This window comes from Sorex fumeus, unplaced genomic scaffold (assembly GCF_029834395.1).
Source record: "Sorex fumeus unplaced genomic scaffold, SorFum_2.1 ptg000041l, whole genome shotgun sequence".
NCBI lineage: Eukaryota > Metazoa > Chordata > Mammalia > Eulipotyphla > Soricidae > Sorex > Sorex fumeus.
This window is the reverse complement of record NW_026606098.1, coordinates 11,946,272-11,969,791: the sequence shown is the minus strand read 5'-3', so window position 1 is coordinate 11,969,791 and position 23,520 is coordinate 11,946,272. Positions and strand designations below refer to the sequence as shown.

The 23,520-nt window shown below is 41.4% G+C and overlaps 1 protein-coding gene across 1 annotated transcript in view; it reads left to right on the top strand.

Annotated features, from left to right (window-relative positions):
* The first annotated feature begins 249 nt into the window (after positions 1-249).
* LOC130028900 (rho GTPase-activating protein 20-like) overlaps positions 250-23,520 on the top strand; it is a 67,079-nt gene continuing 43,808 nt past the window's right edge. Inside the window, exon 1 of the mRNA XM_056119732.1 lies at positions 250-400. Within this exon, the coding sequence (XP_055975707.1) occupies positions 250-400 (151 nt within the window). The remainder of the gene's footprint in view (positions 401-23,520) is intronic.

The window sequence follows — 23,520 nt, the reverse complement described above, 5'->3', positions numbered from 1 at the left end:
ACGATTTGAGGGTTGATCATCATCTGCCCACCGCCACCCCTTAACCCCCTCCCCCCCCCCACACACACATACTTGAGAAATGAGGTAGGACTCTTGAGTCTGAGCTACTGGACCATTAGGTGAGTCAGCACTTTGTCCAGCAGGCAGCTGGATACAACTGGGGAGCCAGAGAGTATATAGTGTGCAAATACCAACTATGTGGGCAGCAATGTGGAAAACATAGTAAAGTTCAAAAATGGTGTGAGGATTATGAAGGACGAATCTGTGGGGCCTCACCTTGCCTACTTCAAGTCAGTGTCCAAAGAGAATCGTGACCAGACAAACTCACCAAAGTACAAGTTCAATCAACTGGATGGCTCCAACACTCTCCAGAGTCCAACACTCTCCGGAAGCATGTTTGGTAGGTGGAGGCAGAGGCACAAAGAATCTTAAGGCACATTCTTGCCTCCTTGATTCATACCCAGAGGTTATGTTCTTCTTTCTAAAGCATTACTCTGCTGTTACACTAGCAAGGTGCTTTCTGTATCCAAGGACTTGTGTCATGATGGCACTTTATTGGATTCCTTCTTATAGGTTGAACACTTTTCATTTTACTGAAATGAAAGGATTTGGAGGAGTCAAGCTGGAGAACCAGAGTTCCGAATTCGGGACATGAGTCATCTGGCCTGGTGCCCACACTTCTCTAATATTATATAGATTCCTGTGTTTATTGTTGTGATTCTAAGTTGTTGTCTCATGGGAAAAGGGAAGCTTGTCAAATGTAAATATATTTCTGAACCTCAGAAAATAACATATTCTTTAGTCATCTGAAGATATTTGCTTGAATCAATGGCCCAAACCACTTCTGAATGACATGATTCTGAGTGAGTAGATCCTCCTTACGATAGAACAACTGACTATAGCAGAAATATCTGCTCATCTAGCAACCAAAACCCTCCTTGTGATGATAGAACCATAAAGCATGACACAAAGTTGCAAAGAATTTTCTCATTCCCTTGCGAAGACAGTGTCTTTAAGATTCAGTGGCTTGAGTATGTGCCCACATAGATACGCTTCAGGAGTGTAGGGAGACAAGAAAGAGTTTCTTAGTCACAGTGGGTGGAGTCAGTTTGAAGAAGTGAATTTGTAAATTCAACAGTTTCCTTATCCTTGAAACTTCTTTCAAGACTTTTCTCCAAGTCTTCGTTTCAATTCTATGATCATTTTAAGCATCTGAAAGTAACTTTCAAAAGATTTTTTTTTCAAAGTGACTTTAGCACCTTGTGACTCAAATGGGACTGGAATAAAACACTGAACAATTTGTAGATCATATGACTTGCAACTTCCATACTCCACTTTTGATACAGGTTTCTTTCCCTTTCACCTCTATGAGAACCAGAATCACCACCATCAGAGCCACTGACAGGTTTTCCAATTAGTGTCTCGTGATTAACATGAAGTTAAAAAATTCCAATGAGAGACTCCTTCCAGGGATTTATGGCAAGCATGTTTTCAGAATGCTAGGAAATAAAAGAAAGAAACTTTTCTGCTTTGGTCACCTGTTTACAACTTCCTATTCCGATCCAAGTGTCCTGGTTACCACCTTCAACTCTCAGATGCAGGAAGTGGATACCCAAATCTTGAGGATCTGCTCTTGGAAATGCTGAATTAGACAGGTAGGCATGTGCCTCCCATTTTTGAGGGTTTCAGACTGAGAGCTGCTGAACCATTTGGTACAGAAATATGTTAGAAAAAAATGCAAAGAAACCATTTCCATTATCAGTTGATTGTTAGAAGGAGAAAGAAAATGATCACTTCCAGCCATGAACCAGTTTGGTGAGACAGCCTGGTGGTTTAGTAATTTAGTTCTTTATTTCGTCTGAAGAGCTCGACTGAGATAAAGTTCCTAGGACATAATATTCGTGGGTATCAAATATACAGGCTGTTGGCTTTAGTCTCTACACATAAACATGCCTCCATGATAGCAATTTCAGAACATTGTCATTATCCCAGAAGGCAACACCGTACTCTCGACCATCATCTCGGTTCCCTTCCCTGCCCAACCCCAACTCTAGGCACATGCTACCCTGCTCTTGAGTTTCTGTCGGTTTATGTCTTCTGGAAGTTTTGTAGAAATAATCATGCACCCATGTTGTTGCATGTCTTAATACTTTTCTTGCCAAGTCATATTTTATATAAAGCCAGGCACCCACTTGTTGCATCTATCAATGCAGTCTTGACTCAAATGGTATTAGATTTTGCGGGCATTTGCCACATTTCGGTAGGCATTCATAAGTGACATTTAAAATCCACAGGAAACCTCCCTACATCGAATAGATAAGTCTGTGCCAGGCACTGGGGGTACAAGGCAATGATAGGGCTACTAACAAATGGTTTATTAAATGAACTGTTTCTAAGGAAGGGAGAAAAAGTCTCTAAAGGACTGATGTCTGCTCTCTAAGAAGAAGGCCTAAAAGCTACATAATAGAAAGCGCTATCACACAGGCATCATAAATCAAGTAAGCACTGGACACAGGGAGTGAGTCTCTTTTGAAAGATAGAGTTCAACTGGTTGGAATAGACTTTGTCGATTAGCTGGCTTTATTACCATCATATGGAGTTGTTGCTGAAGTATAAAAGAAAACAGTTTGAGTTTCATCTTTCATGGGGAGCTCTGTTCATTTACTCTTTGGCAGAATAGATGTTTTGTCTCTGAAACGGAATTCTGTTGTTCAGGAGACATCTGGTAAAACAGCTATTAAAGTATTCTTTTCTGGTAGAAATGACTGCTTAGTAGAACAGCAGCAGTTTGTAAATGGAATCATGATTCTCTCTTACCGCTTCTTCCAGTTTCCTCCTCCTTGTTCCCATGTGGCAGCAAAGGAGTAAATAGATTATGCTTTGTATTTCATTAGTTTTTAGCTCACCTCAAATTTCTGTTTCTTTTCCTGAGGAGTAGTTAAATGATGTGTTATCAAGAATTTACCTAAACCCTAATGCAATGGATGGTTTTGCCTACTATGGGATCGTATCTTTTTTTTTAAGTTCAGTTACCTTTTCTCCCCACTGTAATTTTATTTTAAAAACTTGACTTTAGAAATATTCAATAGGAGAGATAGTACATGGAAGTCATTTGCCTTGCATGCAGCTGAGCGGGGTTCGATAATTTGCATCACATGGCCCCCAGAGTACAGAGCCAGGAGTAAGAAAAGGCAGTCCGTGGGTAACTTAGAGGCCATGGGAACATCAGCAGCGTTGAGGTGAGGTGTTTGCCTGTATGTAAACCACAGAGCCAATAGTTTGATTGGCTTGGAAACCAAATTGGGATCAAACTTAAACGTGTCTGTAATGGATGCATGCCTGAGGAAGGGGTTGTGGGAACCTGGAGAAGGGAAGATGACACTGGTGGTAGAATTGGTGTTGGGATATTGGATGCCCGACACCCTAATATAGAAAGCTTTGTAAATCATGGTGCCTCAATTAAAATTTTGATAATAGAAAAAGCCCTCAATTTACAGACTAATTCTTTGGATAACTTCATCGGAAGGAAATACATTTATCACTAATGTTAATATTCTGTACAGCACTATGAACAGTGATTCCATTAAAGCCAAAATAAAAAGGAAGGAAGAATAATGTCAGAGAAGGTGGGATTTCCCAATATAAACATATGTACACTTAAAGGTCCCTTAAATCCCTTAAGAATACAGTCTCCATCTTTTAACTCTCTTCCTCCTTGACTTGATTTCTTCAAATTCTGTCCTTCCTGGAAGCCGGGATTGCAGCCTCTCAAGCCTGTGAAGTAGTATAGAGCCTGCCCTGAGGAATCTATGACTCAGAGGGAATTGTTCCTGCCCCTGCTCCAACAGGGGTCCAAACAAGTTTTATATCAGCTGACAACTGTTATGATGATGTTTGGTTCATGGAATGTAGCACTGGAGCACTGTCCTCCAGTTGTTCACCGCTTTGCTCGAGCGGGCACCAGTAACATCTCCATCGTGAGACTGCTGTTACTATTTTTGGCATATTGAATACGCCACAGCGAGCTTGACAGGCTCTGCTGTTCGGGCAGGATACTCTGAGTAATTTGCTGGGCTATCCGAGAGGGACGAAGGAATCGAACCCGGGCCTACCGCTATGCTATTGGGCCCGTCCTAGTGTACTCCACATACAATTCCTTGCTCTCTGACCCTAAACAACTATTACCTCTTTATAGTGACACTGTTTCAGATGTCACTGTTTCATCTACATAATGGGATCATAAGCTCCTTCAAAGGTAACACAAAAGTTGTGGAGCTGGGGACCTGATGATGGTACAGCAACTAGCACATTAGCCTTGCACATGCCCACACTGGGTTCGATACCCAGCATTTCATAGGTTTCCTGGAGCACCTCCAGGACTAGTTCCTGAGTGCAGAGCCAGGTGTAACTCCTTAGCACCGCCAGGTATGACCTCCAAAGTCAAAACAGTTTGAAAACCTTTATTTTGATGGGTTTTTTCCCTCTCAACAGGACGGAAAAATGCCAGAGACACCTGATACTGCAGCATCTCTCAATATTGGTGGGACACCCGAGGAACAGCCTGGTGTTCAGGAACAACCTAATGTGGAGGAACATCCTGGTGTTCAGGAACAACCTAATGTGGAGGAACATCCTGGTGTTCAGGAACAACCTAATGTGGAGGAACATCCTGGTGTTCAGGAACAACCTAATGTGGAGGAACATCCTGGTGTTCAGGAACAACCTAATGTGGAGGAACAGCCTGGTGTTCAGGAACAACCTAATGTGGAGGAACAGCCTGGTGTTCAGGAACAACCTAATGTGGAGGAACATCCTGGTGTTCAGGAACAACCTAATGTGGAGGAACAGCCTGGTGTTCAGGAACAACCTAATGTGGAGGAACAGCCTGGTGTTCAGGAACAACCTAATGTGGAGGAACAGCCTGGTGTTCAGGAACAACCTAATGTGGAGGAACAGCCTGGTGTTCAGGAACAACCTAATGTGGAGGAACATCCTGATGTAGAGGAAAATCCTGGTGTCCAGTAAGTGGAAGCTTTGAATCAACACTGGTTACTAGCCATGTTATTTCATGTATGTTTCCTGAACATTTCAGCACCTGAACTCTTCACCTGCTATTAGAAAATAGGACTCATGAAGTTGTCTAATAAGGCCTCTTCTTTTTTTTTTCTTTTTAATTTTTATTAGTGAGACACCATGAGGTACAGTTGTAGACTTACAAATTTTTGTGCTTGGGTTTCAATTATAAAATGATCCATCCTTCCACCAGTGCCCATTTCCCACCACCACGGATCCCAGTATCCCTCCCACCCCCCACCAGGGCATTCATTCACTTTTGTTCTCTCTCTCCTATAGGGTGTTGTGGTTTGCAAAAGATAAGGCCTCTTCTTTAGATGAGTTGTAAGGCCTTCCAGGTGATATTTGTGATCAGTTACTTTGAAATTGATTCAGAAGTGAATGTTCTATCACATTGGATACAAACACATAGGTCCCACTTTTTGATAAAATTTCTTTAGAGAGGGGCTGGAGAGAGCTCAGTGGACTGAGCACATTTTTGCATACAGGAGGCTCGGGATCAAACTCCAGCACAGCACCCCATTGTCCCCAAGCACCAGGAAGAGCAGCCTCTAAGAGTAGTCCCTGGGAGGTGGGAGTTGTCCTTTAGCATCACCTATCAAGCGCTGAACAAAAAAGAAGTTTATTTGTAAAGAAATTAGATAGGATAGCCCAAAGGTCGAGTGTACCTGTGGCCCCCAAACCTAAAAAAGACCCATTCTGGAAAGAGCAATCAAAAGATAGGAGGAAAAGTCATTTTAATGCTGCTCTACAGATTGGTTTCACACAAATCTTTTCTTATAATGCATGTTAAGATCTGATAGTTATGCATGATCCTAAGGCACTTTTATAAATTTCAGGCAAGAAGAACAACATGACTCTAACATCACAGTGGATGGTAAAGTTGGATTATCAATGAATATCATAAATTGTTTCCTTTAACTATGGTTAAGTCTGTCAGTAAATTTGTAAAAATGTGAAGTGAATAAGCTAAATCAGTTAAATATATTCTGAAATGGTCATGTAATCTACTGGGGCTCCATCCTATTTCAGTACACATTTCATTTTTAATCTTTTGTAATGTATAGGAACTGACTGGCTATTCGTTCCATTTATTTCTAACTGTGAAATGACATTTTAACTTAGTAGTTTGTATCTCCAAAGGACTCAGGTGATTTTCTTCAAGCTATGTATCCCTTTTGTAAAAGGAAGTCCATGTCAATGTTATTTACCCTTATTTGAAGTGAGCATACATTTGATACATGGTGAATGCTGTGCTGACTTAATATAAAATCTGTGCAAAGGCATGGCATTCTTCTACTTTGGCACCATGACTCACAAAGCTGTTAAAAATTGATCCTCTATGCATATTTCCATGTCATCTGAAAAGAGTGATAATTAGACTTCCAGGTGGATCTCTTTGATTTTTTTTTGCTAGCTTAAATACTACTGGGGCTTTCAATACTATGTTGAATAACAGTGGAGAAAGTGGCATCCTTGCATTGTGTATGATGTCAGAGGGAAGCCTTTTAGGTTTTCACCATTGTGTGAAATACTGGCTGTAGTTTATTGTCAATGGTTGTTACTATCTTAAGGAAGTTTGCTTCTATGCCTGCTGTGTTGAGGATTTTTATCATGAGTGGGTGTTGGATTCATCAAAAGCTTTTTTATCCAGTAGTATAATCATACAGATGTCTCTGTATCAAACAATACAATCAATGTTATACACAATATCATATAATCAATGGAAATTGTTAAAAAATTTATTTTATTGCATATGACATTACTTTGCTTCCATTGAACACTCTTTTCATTCCTTACATGAGACCCAGTTAATTGTGGTGTATTGGTACTTACAACTGGTATGTTGTTGAATTCAGTTTGCTAAGATTTGTTATGGATTTTTAAATTGATGATCAATTGTGATATTCATCTGAAAATTTTTCAGGTCATATTTCTATCTGCTTTCAGTATCCATGTAATTTTGCTTTCCTAGAGATTTGCCTAGTCCTCTTTATTTCACATTTGAGAAGTTTGAGGAATATTAAGTATTCAATCTTTTTGAAAGGTATGCTAGAACTTACCCATGAACCTATCTAGACGAGTCTCCTCCTGGGGAGATTTGGAATGACCGTTTTAATTTCCTTGCTTGGAATTGGTCTGTTCTGTTTTTATATTTCTTCAGTATTGCCATTTGAGAGGTTTTATGATTCTAAAAAGCCACGCCTTTCTCCCTGGTTCTCCTGCGTGGCGGCATCTTCTGTAACCTGTATTTTTGTAGTTAGATGCTGCTTATATTGCCAGCTCTTGATTGTCTGAAAATGTATTTATCCCTCCCTCAAGTCTGACAGTTTTGCAAGATAGAAGGCTCTAGACTGGAGAGTCATTCAATGCTTTGAATATGTCACTCCCTTCTCCTATGGTTTCAGAGGAGAGATCTGTTGTGAATTTTCTTGCCTGTCTCTCAGTTGCCTTTGTGATGAGGATGGGTAAATCAAATGCAGGAAAGTCGGGTGGTAAGGCACTAAATGGGGCATGGTTCCTGAATGACATAGGGAAATAAGTCCCAGCTTCCCTCCAGTCACCTATGGAAAGCCAAGGCATGACAGGTTTTAGTGCCAAAACTATATTGTGTAAACAAATTCCAAGGAGTGAAACTTAGTTCACTCTCTTCCTAAAGTTAGCAATTTCCGGCCAGCCATCCCTGCTTTCCCCAAAAGGTCATGTTTTATGTCACTGAAATAATCCATAAATGTAAATATAGATGTCAAATCAAAATGATTCATAGTGATTTTCGAGTGTTTGACGCCTCCAGGCAGGTGAAAATAGAATTCCTTCATGACCACTAAGGCAAAAATAAAAACTCTTTTTTTATAGTACTATTCCCTGTAGTTGGCTGCGTGCAAGGCAAACACCCTACTGCTATGCTATCTCCCTCCCCTCTTCACACCACCACCCTTCGCAAAGTCCCCTCCCATCCTCCACCACCCTTCCCGTCCCCCCCCACGCCCCCCACTCCAGCAACTCTCACCATCCGTCCCATCCGCGCCCCCACCCGGGACTCCGGCCCCGCTGCGTCCCGAGGTCGACCAGTTGAGCCACCCGGATCTTTTTATTTTAAAATATCAATTTACTTCTTGAATCACCGTGAGAAACAGTTACAAAGCTTTCGGGTTGAAATCTCAGTCCTACAACCAGTGCACCAGTGCCCATTTTCCTCCACCACCACTACCACCACTGATCACCGAAATCCCGTCTCTCTCTCTCTCTCCTCCCCCTCTTTCCTCTCTCCCTCTCTCCCTCCCCCTCTCCCTCTTCCTCCCTGGATCCCATTCTATATCGGCATCACTTTCGCATGTGCTCTCCTCCCGCTCGAGGTCCATCCCTGCGCAGACCTCGCCTCGCCTCGCCTGGGTCCGGTCGGGTCTGTCAGTCCCTCTGGCACTCGGATCTCCAGGCCGGCCGGCCGGTGACCCTGTCTTTCGAGCGACTGCCAACAACTGGCGCTCCCCTTCCCCCTTTCCTTCCTGAGCCTTTTTTTTTCTAGTTCTTCCTGCAGCCCTTCCCCCTCCCCCTTCCTGCACCTTTTTGCCCCCTCCTGGCCGCTTTTATATTTCTCCCCCACCCCCATCGGTGGGGGAGGGGGCGGCAGGGAGGCCGCCTGCAGGCAGTATTCCAGGAGGGGGAGGAGCGGGGACAGACCTGTCCAGTACTGAAGCACAGCGGGAAGGCGTTGGCCTTGCATGCAGCGGGCTCCGTAGAGCCAGGTTCCATTCCTCTGCCCCTCTCAGAGAGCCAGGCAAGCTCCCCGTGAGGTATTCTATATGCCAAACCCAATAACAACAAGTCTCATGATGGAGACGTTACTGGGCCCGCTCGAGCAAATTGATGAACAACGGGAGGACCGTGACCGTGACTATTCCCTGTACTAGTTTTTACATCTAATATAAAATGAAAGCCAGGTGTTAAGCAGCAGTAACATTTTCATAGACCAGCACCAGCTTGTGGATTAATGGTTGAAAACCACTACTCTAGAAGAAATCGAATAGACTGAGACATTTGAATATCTCCACCCATTGTGGGAAAGAGGAAAAAGCAAACCGGGATGCTAGACAGCAAATAAGACACAGGAATCCCTTCTAATAAATCACGGTATGTCCTGCACGTGGGACATATATCAAAAGGGAATTTTCTTTCTTAGATTGCCCTATCTAGAGTTTATATACTTCTTATAGTTCGAAGAACACTAAACTTTTCATATATTTAAGCATTAATTTTCATATCAAGAAATAATTGAACTTTGTGTTTTTTTAAACCATTTCAGAAGGTTCTTCTTGCTGTTCCTCATTCTGTTGCTTGAAATGGTAAGATCATCTACCTTCTCTAAAAGTTCGATATATTAACTCTTAGTAGGTATATCATCTAACCACCTTATCCTTTAACATAGCCTGAGTGTATACATATGAAATGTGTAATTGACGATGTGGTAACATTTTTTTCCCTTTGATACTGGTCATTTAAAAAAAAATTCGCTTCAAATTTGATCTCTAGACCATATACTCCATAGATACAACCATTGGCAGTGGTTCTCAAAGCTGGTTGTAGTTACATAGAATATGCAGACCAGGTAAGATCTGCTTGTTTGGGCAATTTTAAAAAATCTCTAAAGATTTGTGTTTGGCAGTAGAAGACTTTTGAGCCAATACATCTCCACCTGCATTGAAAAGAGAACCCAGAAAAAGAACTCAGGAGCAATCCGTCTTCAATGATTTAGGTAGAACTGAAGCACTTTTCTCCCGTTGTTCATGGATTTGCTCGAGTGGGCACCAGTAACGTCTCCATTGTGAGACTTGTTGTTACTGTGTTTGGCATATCAAATACCCCACAGGTAGCTTGCCAGGCTCTGCTGTGTGGGCAGGATACTCTCGGTCGCTTTCTGAGCTCTCTGAGATGGACAGAAGGATCGAACCCAGTTGGTTGTGTGCAAGGCAAACGCCCTAGCCGCTGCGCTATCGCACCAGCCCAAGAGAGTTTAGGTAACACCTGAGAACATGTTGGCAGTGACTATATGCCATTCTGTGTACTGACCGGGTTCTGACTTCAAAGGTGAATGCATATGTTGAAACTCATTGTACACCTAAGATAAAACATTGGAGTGGTTGAATTTAAATTGGACTATACATGTCTTATAAAATTTCAACTTTGCTCTGTTTGAATTTTTTTTCTAATGAACTATTCAAAACTTCTGTGTGGCAGTTGACTAGAAATATTTAGTGCACTGAACCATTGTACTGGAAAACATAAAGACCCTTGAATATAGCCACTAGAAACTGTGATTTTGTTGAAACCCATTTAATTGATTGACTAAAGATTGTGGTGCTTGATAATTACAGGCAGGGTGCTACTTTCCATGATGAACCTTATGGTTGTTCACCCACCTTGACCACTCAGAGAGAATTACTGCTGAGTAGTCCTGTTGAATTGAAGAGAGGCATCCAGAAACAGGACCGCCATTTATTTCTCTATGAGGATATACTTATTATCGCCAAAATCAAGTAAGTAGAATGCACAATGTAGTTCATATTATAAAACAGCATTACCACTAAACTGTTGTTCATATTATAAAACAGCATTACCATTACACTGGTTCTGAGCGATAGGAAGTCACATTTCTCTGGGCATTCTCTCCTCCTGCCTGTTTAAGTTTCAATTACTTTAGGAGTGTTCCTGACATAGCGAATTTGGTGACCTGACAAGGAGGTTTGACGACCGTGGTCCTAAGGAGTTGGAGTTGGGGAAGATGACGTAGATATTGTTAGAAATCTCTTCCATTGCTGACCTAAAGTAGATCATTTTCTCAGCCCCCGGAGATGATTCCTTGTGGTGACTCTACTTCAATCTAATTCTTTCTGACTTCTTTTCTCTTTCACTTTCATCTTGGGCTCTGCTTTTATGCTCTGTGAGTTTTTGTTTTTCATTATAGCCAAAATAGAAGAGAACACCATGTGAACCAAATCTCCAAAAAGAAACATGATTTTTCAATTTTATTTATTTAATTTTTATAATGTAGGAGCACTGCTATTTATCCAGCCATTGGTTAAGGTCACTGAATTGGGCATGAATTCCACATTACTTCTTTATTAAAAAAATTTTTTTAATTGTACAAGTTAGTTCACAATGTTTGATTACATTCAATTTTCAAGCACCAATCCCACCACCATTCCACCTTCCCTCCACCAAATTCGGGATGTTTCCGTCCCAAACCCCAATCCCTGTCACAAAACATAACTGAAGTAATATATTTTGTATTGTCTGTTATGAAGAACTGCTGAACATGCTTACAAAAAAGTGCTCATATAGGAAACAGTGTGAAGATTGTTTTATTTTGGCAGGAGCCATTAAGATATTCTTAGGATATTATTAACATTAATATATTGTAAAAGTTTGGGTGGTGTGAGCTTTGGTATACATCTCTGAAAATATGTATATATGCAGATTGTCTGATCTGTGGATATATTTTTTTCACTCTATTATTTGCTGCCAACTATCTGAATCCCATCGACTGTGGTGTGGTAATTATGGAAAATGGGTAGGGAGTGTTTTATAATTTGCTTTGTGGCCGCTTTCATGGTGGCACAGTCCAGGGATATATTTAGTCATATGTGAGGTTCGCCTGAGCATGTGGGGAGCAGCCTTGAGCATGGCGTCGGATAGGTTGTGGAAGTTTTTGGCTGCCAGAGCTGGGTCTCGTGGGGCAGGGAGGGCTTCCACCCGCGCCCCCTCTGGGGGACCCTGAATGGAAAACAGCCTGGTGCAGAGTCCTGTGGCATGGTTATCGGGGGCGCATGTCATGCTCCCTTTAGGGAGAAGCAGCCATGTGATCTGGACGGTGGCCGGTGATGAGATTATCTGGCACCGGCAGGAGGTGGCTTATGGTTGTGACTCCTTGGTGGCCTGAGACTGGGGCAACCGGGCAGAGGATCTCTGCTCCTGTTCCCTCTGAGCCCAGAGACCAAGGTCACAAAGTTCCCCATTACCTGGGTTCTGTAGGACTTCACTCATGCGTGAGGCTCGGCCTGAGCTCTTGGAGAGGGGCCTTGAGTGTGGCACAGGTTCCTGCCTACCTCTGCGCTACAGGCCCTAATTGCCTCTTTGGATCTCGTTTGAGATTTATGGGCCTCTAAAATAAGGCCAATGAATGAGGTGGTTTGTGGGTATGTCTCCCACATACCTAACTTTTGGCCGTTGAATTTCTTGGTAAACTTGGCCCCAGGTTGTTGGGGTCTGGCCAAAGGCACAACAGCAGTTTTGGGGTATCTGGAAGCCTAAAGGAAGGCACCATCAGGCACCATCATGCACTTGCCAGACATTTACAGGTTGACCTGCTGGCGGCACCGTACCCCCCAAAAAAGGGACTTTAAATATGTTTTTCACCTACTTAATCATCTTGAAATGTAAGAATGTTAAAAATAAACTGATTTCCTTTCAAATCATACTTTCAAAACTGTTTTTGATCCAAATATATTGTTCAATATCTAGAAAAATCAAATTGCCATGTTACATCATTTCTCTACCATAATGTGCAAGCATGTGGGCTGATGCATCAACTATTTCAAGGATTACATTTGGCCTATGTTAAAATTTACTGTGCTTACTTCATGCTGGAGCGGTAGCACAGCAGGTAGGGCGTTCGCCTTACAAGCAGCCAACATGGCCGACCCAAGTTCGATTCCTCCGCCCCTCTCGGAGAGCCCGGCAAGCTACCGAGAGTATTCGATATGCCAGACACAGTAACAACAAAGTCTCCAATGGAGACGTTACTGGGCCCGCTCGAGCAAATCGACGATCAACGGGAGGGCCTTTACCTTTACCTTTTACTTCATGCTAATGAAAATAAGGATAAGGTTTTGGTTTGCCCCTAACATCTGGAAACTACGCTCTTATCACAAGTACAGAAACTCTCATCACATTGAAGAAATCACATAACAGGAAGTCCTATTTGGTTTTATCTTTTCAGGTACAATAACACTTATCAAATTAAATACAAAGTAAGACTGTCTGATCTGTGGATATCAACATGTACCGAAGAAGTTGAGGAGAGAAACTGTCATTCTGATAAAACATTTGTGTTAGGATGGCCCATAGTAAACTTCGTGGCAACATTTAGGTAAGAACTGTAGTTTCCCCTGTGTTTCCGTTCTTAGCTCCTAGGAATGTCCATTTTTCAGACCATTTTGAGGATAGACTAGAAGCAAATTTATTTTTTCAAAGATATTTTAATTGAATCACTATGAGATAGACCCTTACAAAGTTGTTCATGATTGAGTTGTAGTCATACAGCAACCCTCCACAGTGGGTCTCCATACAGACCCATCCCTCCATAGTGTACACTGGTCCCAGCACCAGTGTCCCCAGTTTCCCTCCCAACACCTCCCACCCACCCCACCCCATAGAGGCAGGCCTCTCTCCATCCCTCTCTCTTTCCCTGTCCCCCTTTCTCTTTCCTTCTCTTTCCCTTCCTCCCTCTCTCCCTGTCTCTCCCTCCCTCTCTCCTTTGGACATTGTGGATTACAACACACATACTGACAGGTGTATCCTGTTATCAGGTATCAGGTATATCCTGTTACCTACTTTGAGCACTCAGTTCTTGTCCAGCCTGTTCATTTCCAGCTATTCTTGCCATACTGGTCCCTTTGAAAAGCCTCATTCTATAAAGCACTTCATTCTGATAGTGCATGTAACCTGGAACAACTCTTTTGACACACTCTCATAGAATACTTGTATGCCTTTGATTCTCCTAAAGAGTTCTTAAAATGTGAATTCAGGGGAGAATACGGGGAACTCTTGGAGTCATTTGTCTTCACCAGTGACTTTATAAGAGGACACAAGTGGTCACAAACCTGGCACTTTCCCACCAGCATGTCCTTCCCTTGAGTTTTGGATGTGGAACTTTCAAGTTGATCTTTTCAATGAACTGAGATAGAACTTCACTGAAGCATCTTAAAAAATAATTAGACTGGACAAACTGTACTGCTCAATGGACTAGAAGTCAGCTTTCGTAACAGGAACAAAAGTAATGCTACAAAATAATGGGTTACCCAAACTGTCTATCATGTTCTTCTTTGGGAACTAGGAAGATATGAATATCAAAAGCAAGGTTCTTTCAGGGAATCAAGGTTACATTTACAGGACTCATTCCAATGCTGGGATGGGCTTGGAGAATTGATGTATAGAAAGTCTTGCTGCTTTCATGTTGAATGTGCTGAATGAGGGTTGTGGTTCATAAGTCAATGCAAATTCAAGCCTGTGTTCTTGATCAGTTGCACACCCCAACTCATTCCAGCATTTGTTTTAGTGTTTGTTATATGCATACTACATTTTTCTTCAGGTACGGCATCTTGGGCCATACTGAAGGAGCTCAGGGGCTATTCTTGACAAAAACCCAGTCTCATCTGGACGGAAGAACCATAATGCAGAGAGGTTCACTGCCACCACTGGGATGTGAGGGGGGAATCTTTCAAGGGAGAGTAGGGAAAGGGTAGCTCCAAAAAATTATCAATATACTAGACATTGTCCTCACAAGGTACACTCACAGTCCTTGGAAACAAAAGTCAAAGAACTAGACTGCTGCCTGCCAAGGTGAGAAAGTTTGATAGCAGTTGTTATTGCTAGTAGCTCCGTTGGTGAAAGCCAAATGAAATGAATTTAAAGATTAGAAATCTCAGCAAAAGTAGAAAACATTTATTTCAAAGATCCAAATGAGATTTTCAGAGTTGAAACTACAATGTCTTAGTTTTTGGTGGTTGGACTCCTAATTCTTGGGTCCTTTACAATATGTTTTGAGTTCTGTGTATTTAAAACCTCTTTCATCTGATAATATAAATGAATAAATAAATAATATGTACTCTATCATTTTAAAAAGGAAAAAGTCATCTGTGTAGGCTGAGTGTAGAATGAAAATAAAAGAGGAAATACCCACTGAATTTAAAGATAACATCAAAACAAAGTGCCTAATAATAGAAAGAAATTTAAGTAACAGATACTTGTTGGAAACTGCCAAAAGACATAATAGACTTCTGGTTCGAACTCCTGAAAGATGAGAGGAAGGATAGGAGGCAATAAACATTTGAAGAAATAATGGTTAAAACCCTCCCAATTTTGGTAGAACTTAACCAGGTTGTTTCAGTTAGCTCTGTGAACTCCTAAAAGGAGAGTAAACATTTGACACACTGCTTTAGATCAAATATGACCAAAAAAAAGTACTCCATGGAAAGGAACACTCATTCCCATCACAATGAACTTGTCATCAGAATCTGTGGCCATCAGAATACTGTGGAATGCCCTCTCTAGAGTACTGAAAGAAAAATCTTTCACCCTGTAATACCACAGCCAGGAAAAATAACCTTCAAAACCGGATAGTAGAATATTTTTCTAAAGCTGCAAGAACTTTTTATCATTAAACCTATTTGACAAAAAAAAAATACTGATGAAACTTTTCTTCCGGAAGTGAAATCCCAGAGGGAAAACTTGAGTGCACACGAAAAGGTGAAGAACATCAGAAATGGGATGGGGGAATCTGGCTGACAGCTGAAGAAGCAGCCTCTCCAACTAGTGGCACTCTATTGTCCAAATATAAAGAAACAAATCAGAAAAGACTAATGATGACTAACAAAGTTGGAAAAAAACTGACATATGGATGAGGAATTTCCTCTCCGTTGAATCTAATTTGGCAAGGAGTAAACGATCAATATGGACTTAGACTTGGGATAGAGATAAAAGATATCTCCTCTTTAGAAAAGGCTTTCAAGGTAGTTCTGATGGCTCTCACCACTTGTCCTCTTGATTCACAAACCTGAGACCTGTGCCTACAAGGAAAAAGGCACTGCACTTGCTTCATAGAGAAGGATAGTAAAAACGGGAGCACTGTTTGAGAGATATAGGAAATACATGAAATGATATATCTACAAAACTCATCAGAAATATTTCAATACCTAATAAGACCTTTATTCCACACACTCAGTAACACAAGAAAAACCTGTTCTTGTAGATCAGATTAAAATTGACTTTGAGCCTTCAGTTTGCCAAACTGGTAAATTTCTAATTCTCTTTTTTACCGGGGCACTTGTTTTCCTTGGGGTAGAATGACAGAGAAGTTGGGGATTGGGGCTGTAGAACTAGTACAGGAATTAAGGTGCTTACCTTGGATATACCCCAGTAGATCAAAGTATTGCATATGGCCCCCTAACTACTCTCAGAAGGGAAGGAGGAGCATGAGGAGAAGGAGGAGGAGGAAGTACAGCAGGAGGAGGAGAGGGAGTAGGTGGTGGAGGAGGAGGGAGCGGAGGAGGACGAGGGGAAGATGAATAAGTTGGTAATGTCTTCAAAGTATATCAAAATTTTCTGACAACTAGTCTATCTAGTCTGTGGCTGACAATATCTCCTTCTGCGCCCAGTTGTTTCTTCCCAGTTACTCTGGACACTGGCCACACATGGGTGCAGGTATATGCTGATAAAAATATGCACATATACATCTTTGGTACCTAGGAAGCAGCCTCTCCTAATATCTGAGAGAACCTTTTCTTGGGGGGATCTTTGTTCCTTAGACACTTCAACATATGACTACGTTCAGACCCCAGCACTGCATGATCCACTGACACTGCTGGGTGTCCCATTCCCTCCACTTTGCACCAAGAAAAATCAAAGGAAGTAACAGTGACTTCAGGAAAAAAAAACAATAGTGATTTTAGTTTTCATTGAACTTAACCAGATGATTCAGATGAAGATTGTCTCCTTTGAGTGTAATTAAATCACAGATTTTTTATATGAAAAATCAGTTTGTTTTTCTAACAATAGATTTCAGATCCAATTTACTTGCCCCTCAGTGGGCCAAGTTTCACACGGGTTTTATTTGGGGAGGTGAGCCAGGGGCTGCTCGCAGTGATACTCAGCCAGACGGCCAAGTGACTGGGTGCTCAGCCCCAGCAGTTCTGGGAGACACCAGGGCTGACCCACCAGGCCGTGGTCACAGATGACATGTGGTGCCAGGAAACTGAACCGAGGGCCTTGCTAAGGCAATCATGAACCTCTGAACTGTCTTTCCAACCTGCTTTCATCTTTCGAAGTTTCAGTGAAGCGTACCTTTTCTTTTTTTTTTTTTTTTTTTGCTTTTTGGGTCACACCCGGCGATACTCAGGGGTTACCCCAGCGATACTCAGGGGTTACTCCTGGCTCATGCACTCAGGAATGACTACTGGCGGTGCCCGGGGACCATATGGGATGCTGGGAATCGAACCTGGGCCGGCCATGTTGGCTGCATGCAAGGCATGCCCTACCTGCTGTGCTATCGCTCCAGCTCTGAAGCATACTTTTTATTTGGCACTTGATGCTACCAAACACTGAACTAAGTGGCCAGTTTGACAGCTAGCGGCATGAGGCTTCACGTTATTATGCCATTCTCACCATGATCATAAAGTTTGCAAAATTTTTAAATGCCAAATCAAATTCTTACTCCACTATTAGAGCTATTTCCCATTGGGACAATGCCACTTGTCAAAGAGCAGCTAAGTCAAAAAAGTGGGCCTGGGGGCTGGAGCAATAGCACAACGGGTAGGGCGTTTGCCTTGCCATGCAACCAAACGGGTTCGATTCCCAGCATCCCATATGGTTCCCCAAGCACCTCCGGGAGTGACTCCTGAGTGCAGAGCCAGGAGTAACTCCTGTGCAGTGCCGGTTGTGATCGCCCCCGCCCCCCCCCCCCCCACACACAAAGTGGGCCTGTCTTGAATCTTCCCAAGAGGGGTGGAAAAACAGGACTGAAAAATTTTTCCTGAGAGGAAACTTCTCCAGACTGAGACCAAGATGGCAATAGGACACAGTCCATAAGGAGCTTCAAACTGTTAATAGCACATCTCCATTGATAATCTTCAGTATAGGTTTGTAGAAGGAGTTTATTGTTTCATTTGAATTCTTTTTATTTTCAAATTCAATAGGGGATTAACTGTTCTATCCCATTTTCATTGATTACAGATCTGCAGATGAGAAGGAAATTTGGCTTATCATGTTACAAAGGTATTTTACAGTAGATATTTTAATCTTTAAGTGATAGTTAAATCATTGAATTATTTTCTACAGAGATCCATCCAAAATGTTTCCCCTTTCCTTCCTAAAAATGTTTCATTTGTCCTCCAAATGAGTGGTGGAGTCTGTAGACTACTACTTAGTGTAAATAATGTTCTCATGTTCCATGGATGTCTTACTTTCTTATTTTTATTTATTTTTTATTTGTTTATTTTTTGCTTTTTGGGTCACACCCTGCGATGCTCAGGATTTCTCCTGGCTTTGCACTCCGGAATGACTCCTGGCGGTGCTTGGGCGGTGCTTGGGCGGTGCTTGGGATGCGGAGAATCGAACCCGGGTCGGACGCATGCAAGGCAAACGCCCTACCCGCTGTGCTCTCTCCAGCTCCAATGTCTTACTTTCTAGGGATGAGAACACTGAAGTTTGCTTAGATCATTTTAGACATAAATAGTACTCTCTGCCATCCATTTCCATACTTCCAACCTCCTCTTGGAGCGAAACTTTTCTGCAAAAGCTTGTGTTAAAGTTTCTTTTCCAAATATGGAAAGTTTCCTGCTGAGTACCTCAAAAAGAAAGAATGCTCTGTACCTTGGAGCAGACAGACTCAAAGGATTCTTTTTATGTCTTCGGCCCATAGCTCCTTGCTCCTCCTCCCCTCTCTCCCTTTCCAGTTATCTTGGGAGAATTGAGATTTAGACTCCAGTCAAGAAGGAAAAGGCCATTGTTTTGGTTCTGTCTTGTCAAGTATTGTATGGCTCACCTGTCTTTATCAGCCAGATTCTGGGCTTCTGAAAAAGATAGGCAGACAGGAAGGAGAAACCATCACCTGGAGCTGCCTTCACATGATTATGCTTCTCAGATTTCACTTGAATGAACGGATCTCCTGCTCTTGTTTTGTTCCCATGTCCGATGCCCTAAGAATTATCAAAAATTCTTTCAGCCCGTAATGTCATCTGACTTTGCTGAACCTTACCGTGAGTTTTTAATAGTAAATACATATACTGAAAACAGTAGTCAAATAGATAAACTGATAATAAATTATTAGAAGAAAACTGACTCCGTGTTGAATTTGATTAGATATATCGACATTGAAAAGGAAAAAGATTTTCCGAAGGTTCTTTCATTGAAGTTAATCACCAAGAATATTGATAACTGCGCAAAAGTAAGTGTTTTCTAAGCCAGGAAACGCAATTCCAAGGGCCATAACGATCTAAAGAGAGACAGGCAGTGTATGCACTATGGCAGGCTGGGCATCCAGAACTAGTATTGTGGGAAAATGAGCTTCCTGGGGAGAAGGGTGTCACTGTCTATAGGAAATGTACACTGTAGAGCAAATGAAGGAAGCAAAAGTCCTGGTAAGCACAGAATTTCATATTGCCATGAGGAAAGAATATTGCTTGTCAGATATCCTTTTCCCCCCTCTGGCACTCACATTTCCCTGGATCCTTGGGAAAGCAGTTGCAGCAGTTGGAATATGGCCATTTGCACAATTTTTTTCCAACTTGTCCAAGCTTAAGTTCGAGATTTTTTGAACTGGTTGGTTTTCCGGTTTGGGGTGTTTTTGTTTGTTAGTTTGTTTATTCGTTTTTAAAATCTTGGTTTATTCATTATTTAAAAATAGATGGAGTGGGACAGACGACATTTTTAAGGGATTAGCGTGCTGCTACGTCACAATGACCAAATATAATTTTAGACTTTAATCCTCAGATATTATGGGTGATTTAAGAACTGAAATATAGTACAAGTGCCCAGGGGTTATGAACAGGACGCGTAATGAAAGATTAGGAATATTTTCTTGATATAAAGGCTGTAATAACACATCTCCAAGTCATATAGAATAGTTTGGTGTGAAAATAGATTAAAACAGTTAAGTTTTAGCCCAAAGGAGTAGTTATGCCACTGTTCAGGCTTAAATACTTGGCAGCACTGCTTATGAGAAATACTCAAATGTTTATGGCAAGAGACTACAGAGGTCTGTCCTGTAGCAAGCAAAAACTCACACCAAGAAAGCACATTTTTCTGTAGATTTTCATTCCATTTCTGTGGCTGCTGTTACATTCAGTCATTGGAGACCAGTCAGAGTTCTTGCACTTTTTGAATACTTCCATTTTTTTCCTCTCAGGCACCGCAATTTAAGACATTGCTAATGTCAGAGTTTCATACAGAAAACATTCTAACACTGTAGCCTCCACCATGTGTCCGTGCCCACCCACCAAGCCTATCTACCTTTTGCAGTGTGTGGAAAATGGTTGCTTTGGGGGTGGGGGGAGGATGAATGTCCCACTCTTATTTTGGAAGACAAGAAATGTGGTCTGGTTGACTGTACCATTGGTACCTGGTGAATTGAATGCAAGAACTAACACACATCTGAGTTGATTCTTGGTGAGAGTTTTCATTCAAGGATTCGTGCTTCCAGAAGTCGTCATTCCCATAAAGCAGGAATGCATGCAAAAGGAGCTTTATTCCTCCTGGCCTGTAGGTTTTCAGTCTGACAACTGGCTTCTACTGGATGGAAAAGAATAGAGATTTTCTCCTTAGTTTAACTTACTGACCAAAGAGCTCTGTCCACTGCTAAAATTTCCTTTGTTTTATCTACAGGAAAGCCATGCTGGGAAAAATCCACAGCTTCTAGTTACTCATTTGAATCTATGTGCTCAGTGTTAAGAAAGACATTACTTTAGAAATCATGAGATTCCAGGGGGGCAGGGATATGGACCGGGAGTCAGAATGTGTAAGCCTCTGGGTTCCAGAGGCCCGCACTGCAAAAATAAAAAGAAAGAAACCAGGCACTTTGTCAGTGATAACTAGAATTAGGGGATAGAATTGAGAGAATATAGGAGGGTTTCCTTGACATGGTTTTCAGACTTTAAAAAGGTGGAAGCATCTCATGAAATGAAAGCTCAAGTTGAGTCCAACTTAGAACTCGACTTTGCCATTCTGGGAAAACAAGCACTGGTTAGTTAGGTAAGTTTAGTCCTCTGTTGGGTACTGAGAAAATAAGAATCTGTCTTAAGGCTAAAAGCATTTGAATTCAGTCATCTCCAAAGACAATATATCATAGCACGTAATTGGCTTCTAGAGAAATATTTTTTTCTTTTTTTTTCCTTTTTTTATTAGTGAAACACCATGAGGTACAGTTATAGACTTACAAATTTTGTGCTTGGGTTTCAGTTATACAATGATCAAGTACCCATCCCTCCACCAGTGCCCATCATCCACCACCACGGGTCCCAGAATCCCCCCACCCCTTAAACCCCGTTCCACCCTGCCTCTGTGGCAGGTCATTCCCCCTTGTTCTCTCTCTCTTCTTTTGGGTACTGTGTTTTGCAAGAGAGGCATTGAGTGGCAATCATGTTTGGTTTATAGACTACTTTTAGCATGCTTCTCCCACCCTGGGAGGGTCCTCACAACACCCTTTATTTGGTGCTCTCTTCTCTTAATCAGTGATGGGAAAGTGAAGAATCATGAGTAGATTTCACTTAGCCTAAAGGCTCTTTTATTCTTTTGGCTCTTATACTTTGTTTCCATTGATGCTGCCTGTTTGCTTCCTTTCTACCAGCAGGGACAAGGCCCTAATTGCTCATTTATCTTACAATTATCTTTAAACACTGAGCATTTAGAAAGCCCTGCATTTGATTCCTAGCACTTTATGGCCACACAAGCCTGCCAGCTTTGGCTGCGATTAAAAAAAATTGTTTCTCATAGACAAGAAAGCTACGGCATAGGATAGATTTTTATGATAAAATTTTTATGAGAAAAATGATAGATTTTTATGATAAAAACATTGTAAAAGTCAATGTTTTATAATTGAGTCATCTCTATAAATATCCTAATCTCCTAATTTCTCAATACAGTTTAGCATAGACTATTTGTCTGTGCTCGGTGACATCGTTTGGAATGATTCTTAAGTCTCTAAAAGTTTCTTCTCAATTGCTAGACCTGAGATTTTGAGATGCCCCCCTCCGTAAGAAATTCAAATATGAAATTTTCAGTAGCCAACAGTGCCAGATATGTAGAAAGTGCCTAAAAACAAAAACCAGTGAGACCTAAAAGTTCTAACCTGAAGGTCTTTGTAGCCAGTTGTTATTCTTATCTTACCTAAGCTGAATTTCTACCAGGTGTAGAACCAACACCCGGTGGGAATAGTACTGAGAATACAGGGGTTTTTTTTTTGTTTGTTTTGTTCTTAAATTACACACTGTACTATGTAAATACAAATACAGTAATGATGCAGAGTACCAATGTCCCTGTGGTGCCGGGAGAGTTCCAGACACTCCCTCTGAAAATAATAGTTTTCTGCTTCTTAGAGCCTTATTGGATTAGCCATATTGATACTGTATTATAGTGTATCATAGTCAATGGGCAAAAAATAATTTGTAGAAAAATTTGTTTTCTGTTTACCTGTTTTACCAGCAACTGAAGTCAACATATGCCTTTGAATAATCACTTGGCAATGATTTGTTCATCTGTGACAACGTCTTTATAGTTCTTTTCCTGTTTTTTTTTCTGTAGTTCAAAATTTTGAATGTTAAGAACTCTGAGAATGTCATCGACGTCATCAAAACCTCCCTCTCAGAATTAGGATTAATAGTAAGTTTCTCTGCTAGGTACTTTGAATTAAGAACAAACTTTGACACCGTAGATTCTTGTTAAGATCATCTCTTCAAGAAGACTTACTAGAGATGCAAGTAATATCCCTCAAGATAAAGAAAAAGGGACACGAAGCTTTTAATATTACCTTAAGATTGTTTAATATTCTCTCATTGGGATTATGTGCAAATCAAAAAGAGATTAAGCTATCTATTATTTGAGTGATAATATATTGATATTGTATATGCTATAAACATGCACGGTTAGGTGCATTGATACAGGTTAGGTTTTCAGTCTAGTTTCAACCTCCTGTCTCCCTTGCTACTTGTTCAATACTTGCCGAATTCTTTCCCAGTCTCCTCCTCTGGTTGTTCTCACTCACCTACTCAATCAAGGGGATGTTTCTGGATTTGCTGTGTAGTAGAGCTGTAAGGACCAGATAGCTACTGGAGTCACTCGCTGCAGCGGGTGAAATGGCTGATGCCTATCATGAATTACTAAATGCAAAAGAAAAGCTTCCTGTGGTGGATTTAAGGAGCATTAGTATACACACCACATATTCCCCTGTGGCGTTTTTTGTTTCTTGTTTCTTGGGGTTGTTTTGTTGATTACTGGAAAAGATTGGAATGTTTGAGGATGGGTGACAGGAAAGAGCTGGGAAAATAGTCATCTCCAACCTACAAGTATAGAAATGCCACCACAGAGTTGATCCTTATGTTAGAGGCAGTGACTTTCAGAAGGATGCAAATAAAAGACAGCACTGCTCCACCACTAGTTCTTGAGTGAGTATCTTTCTAAGTG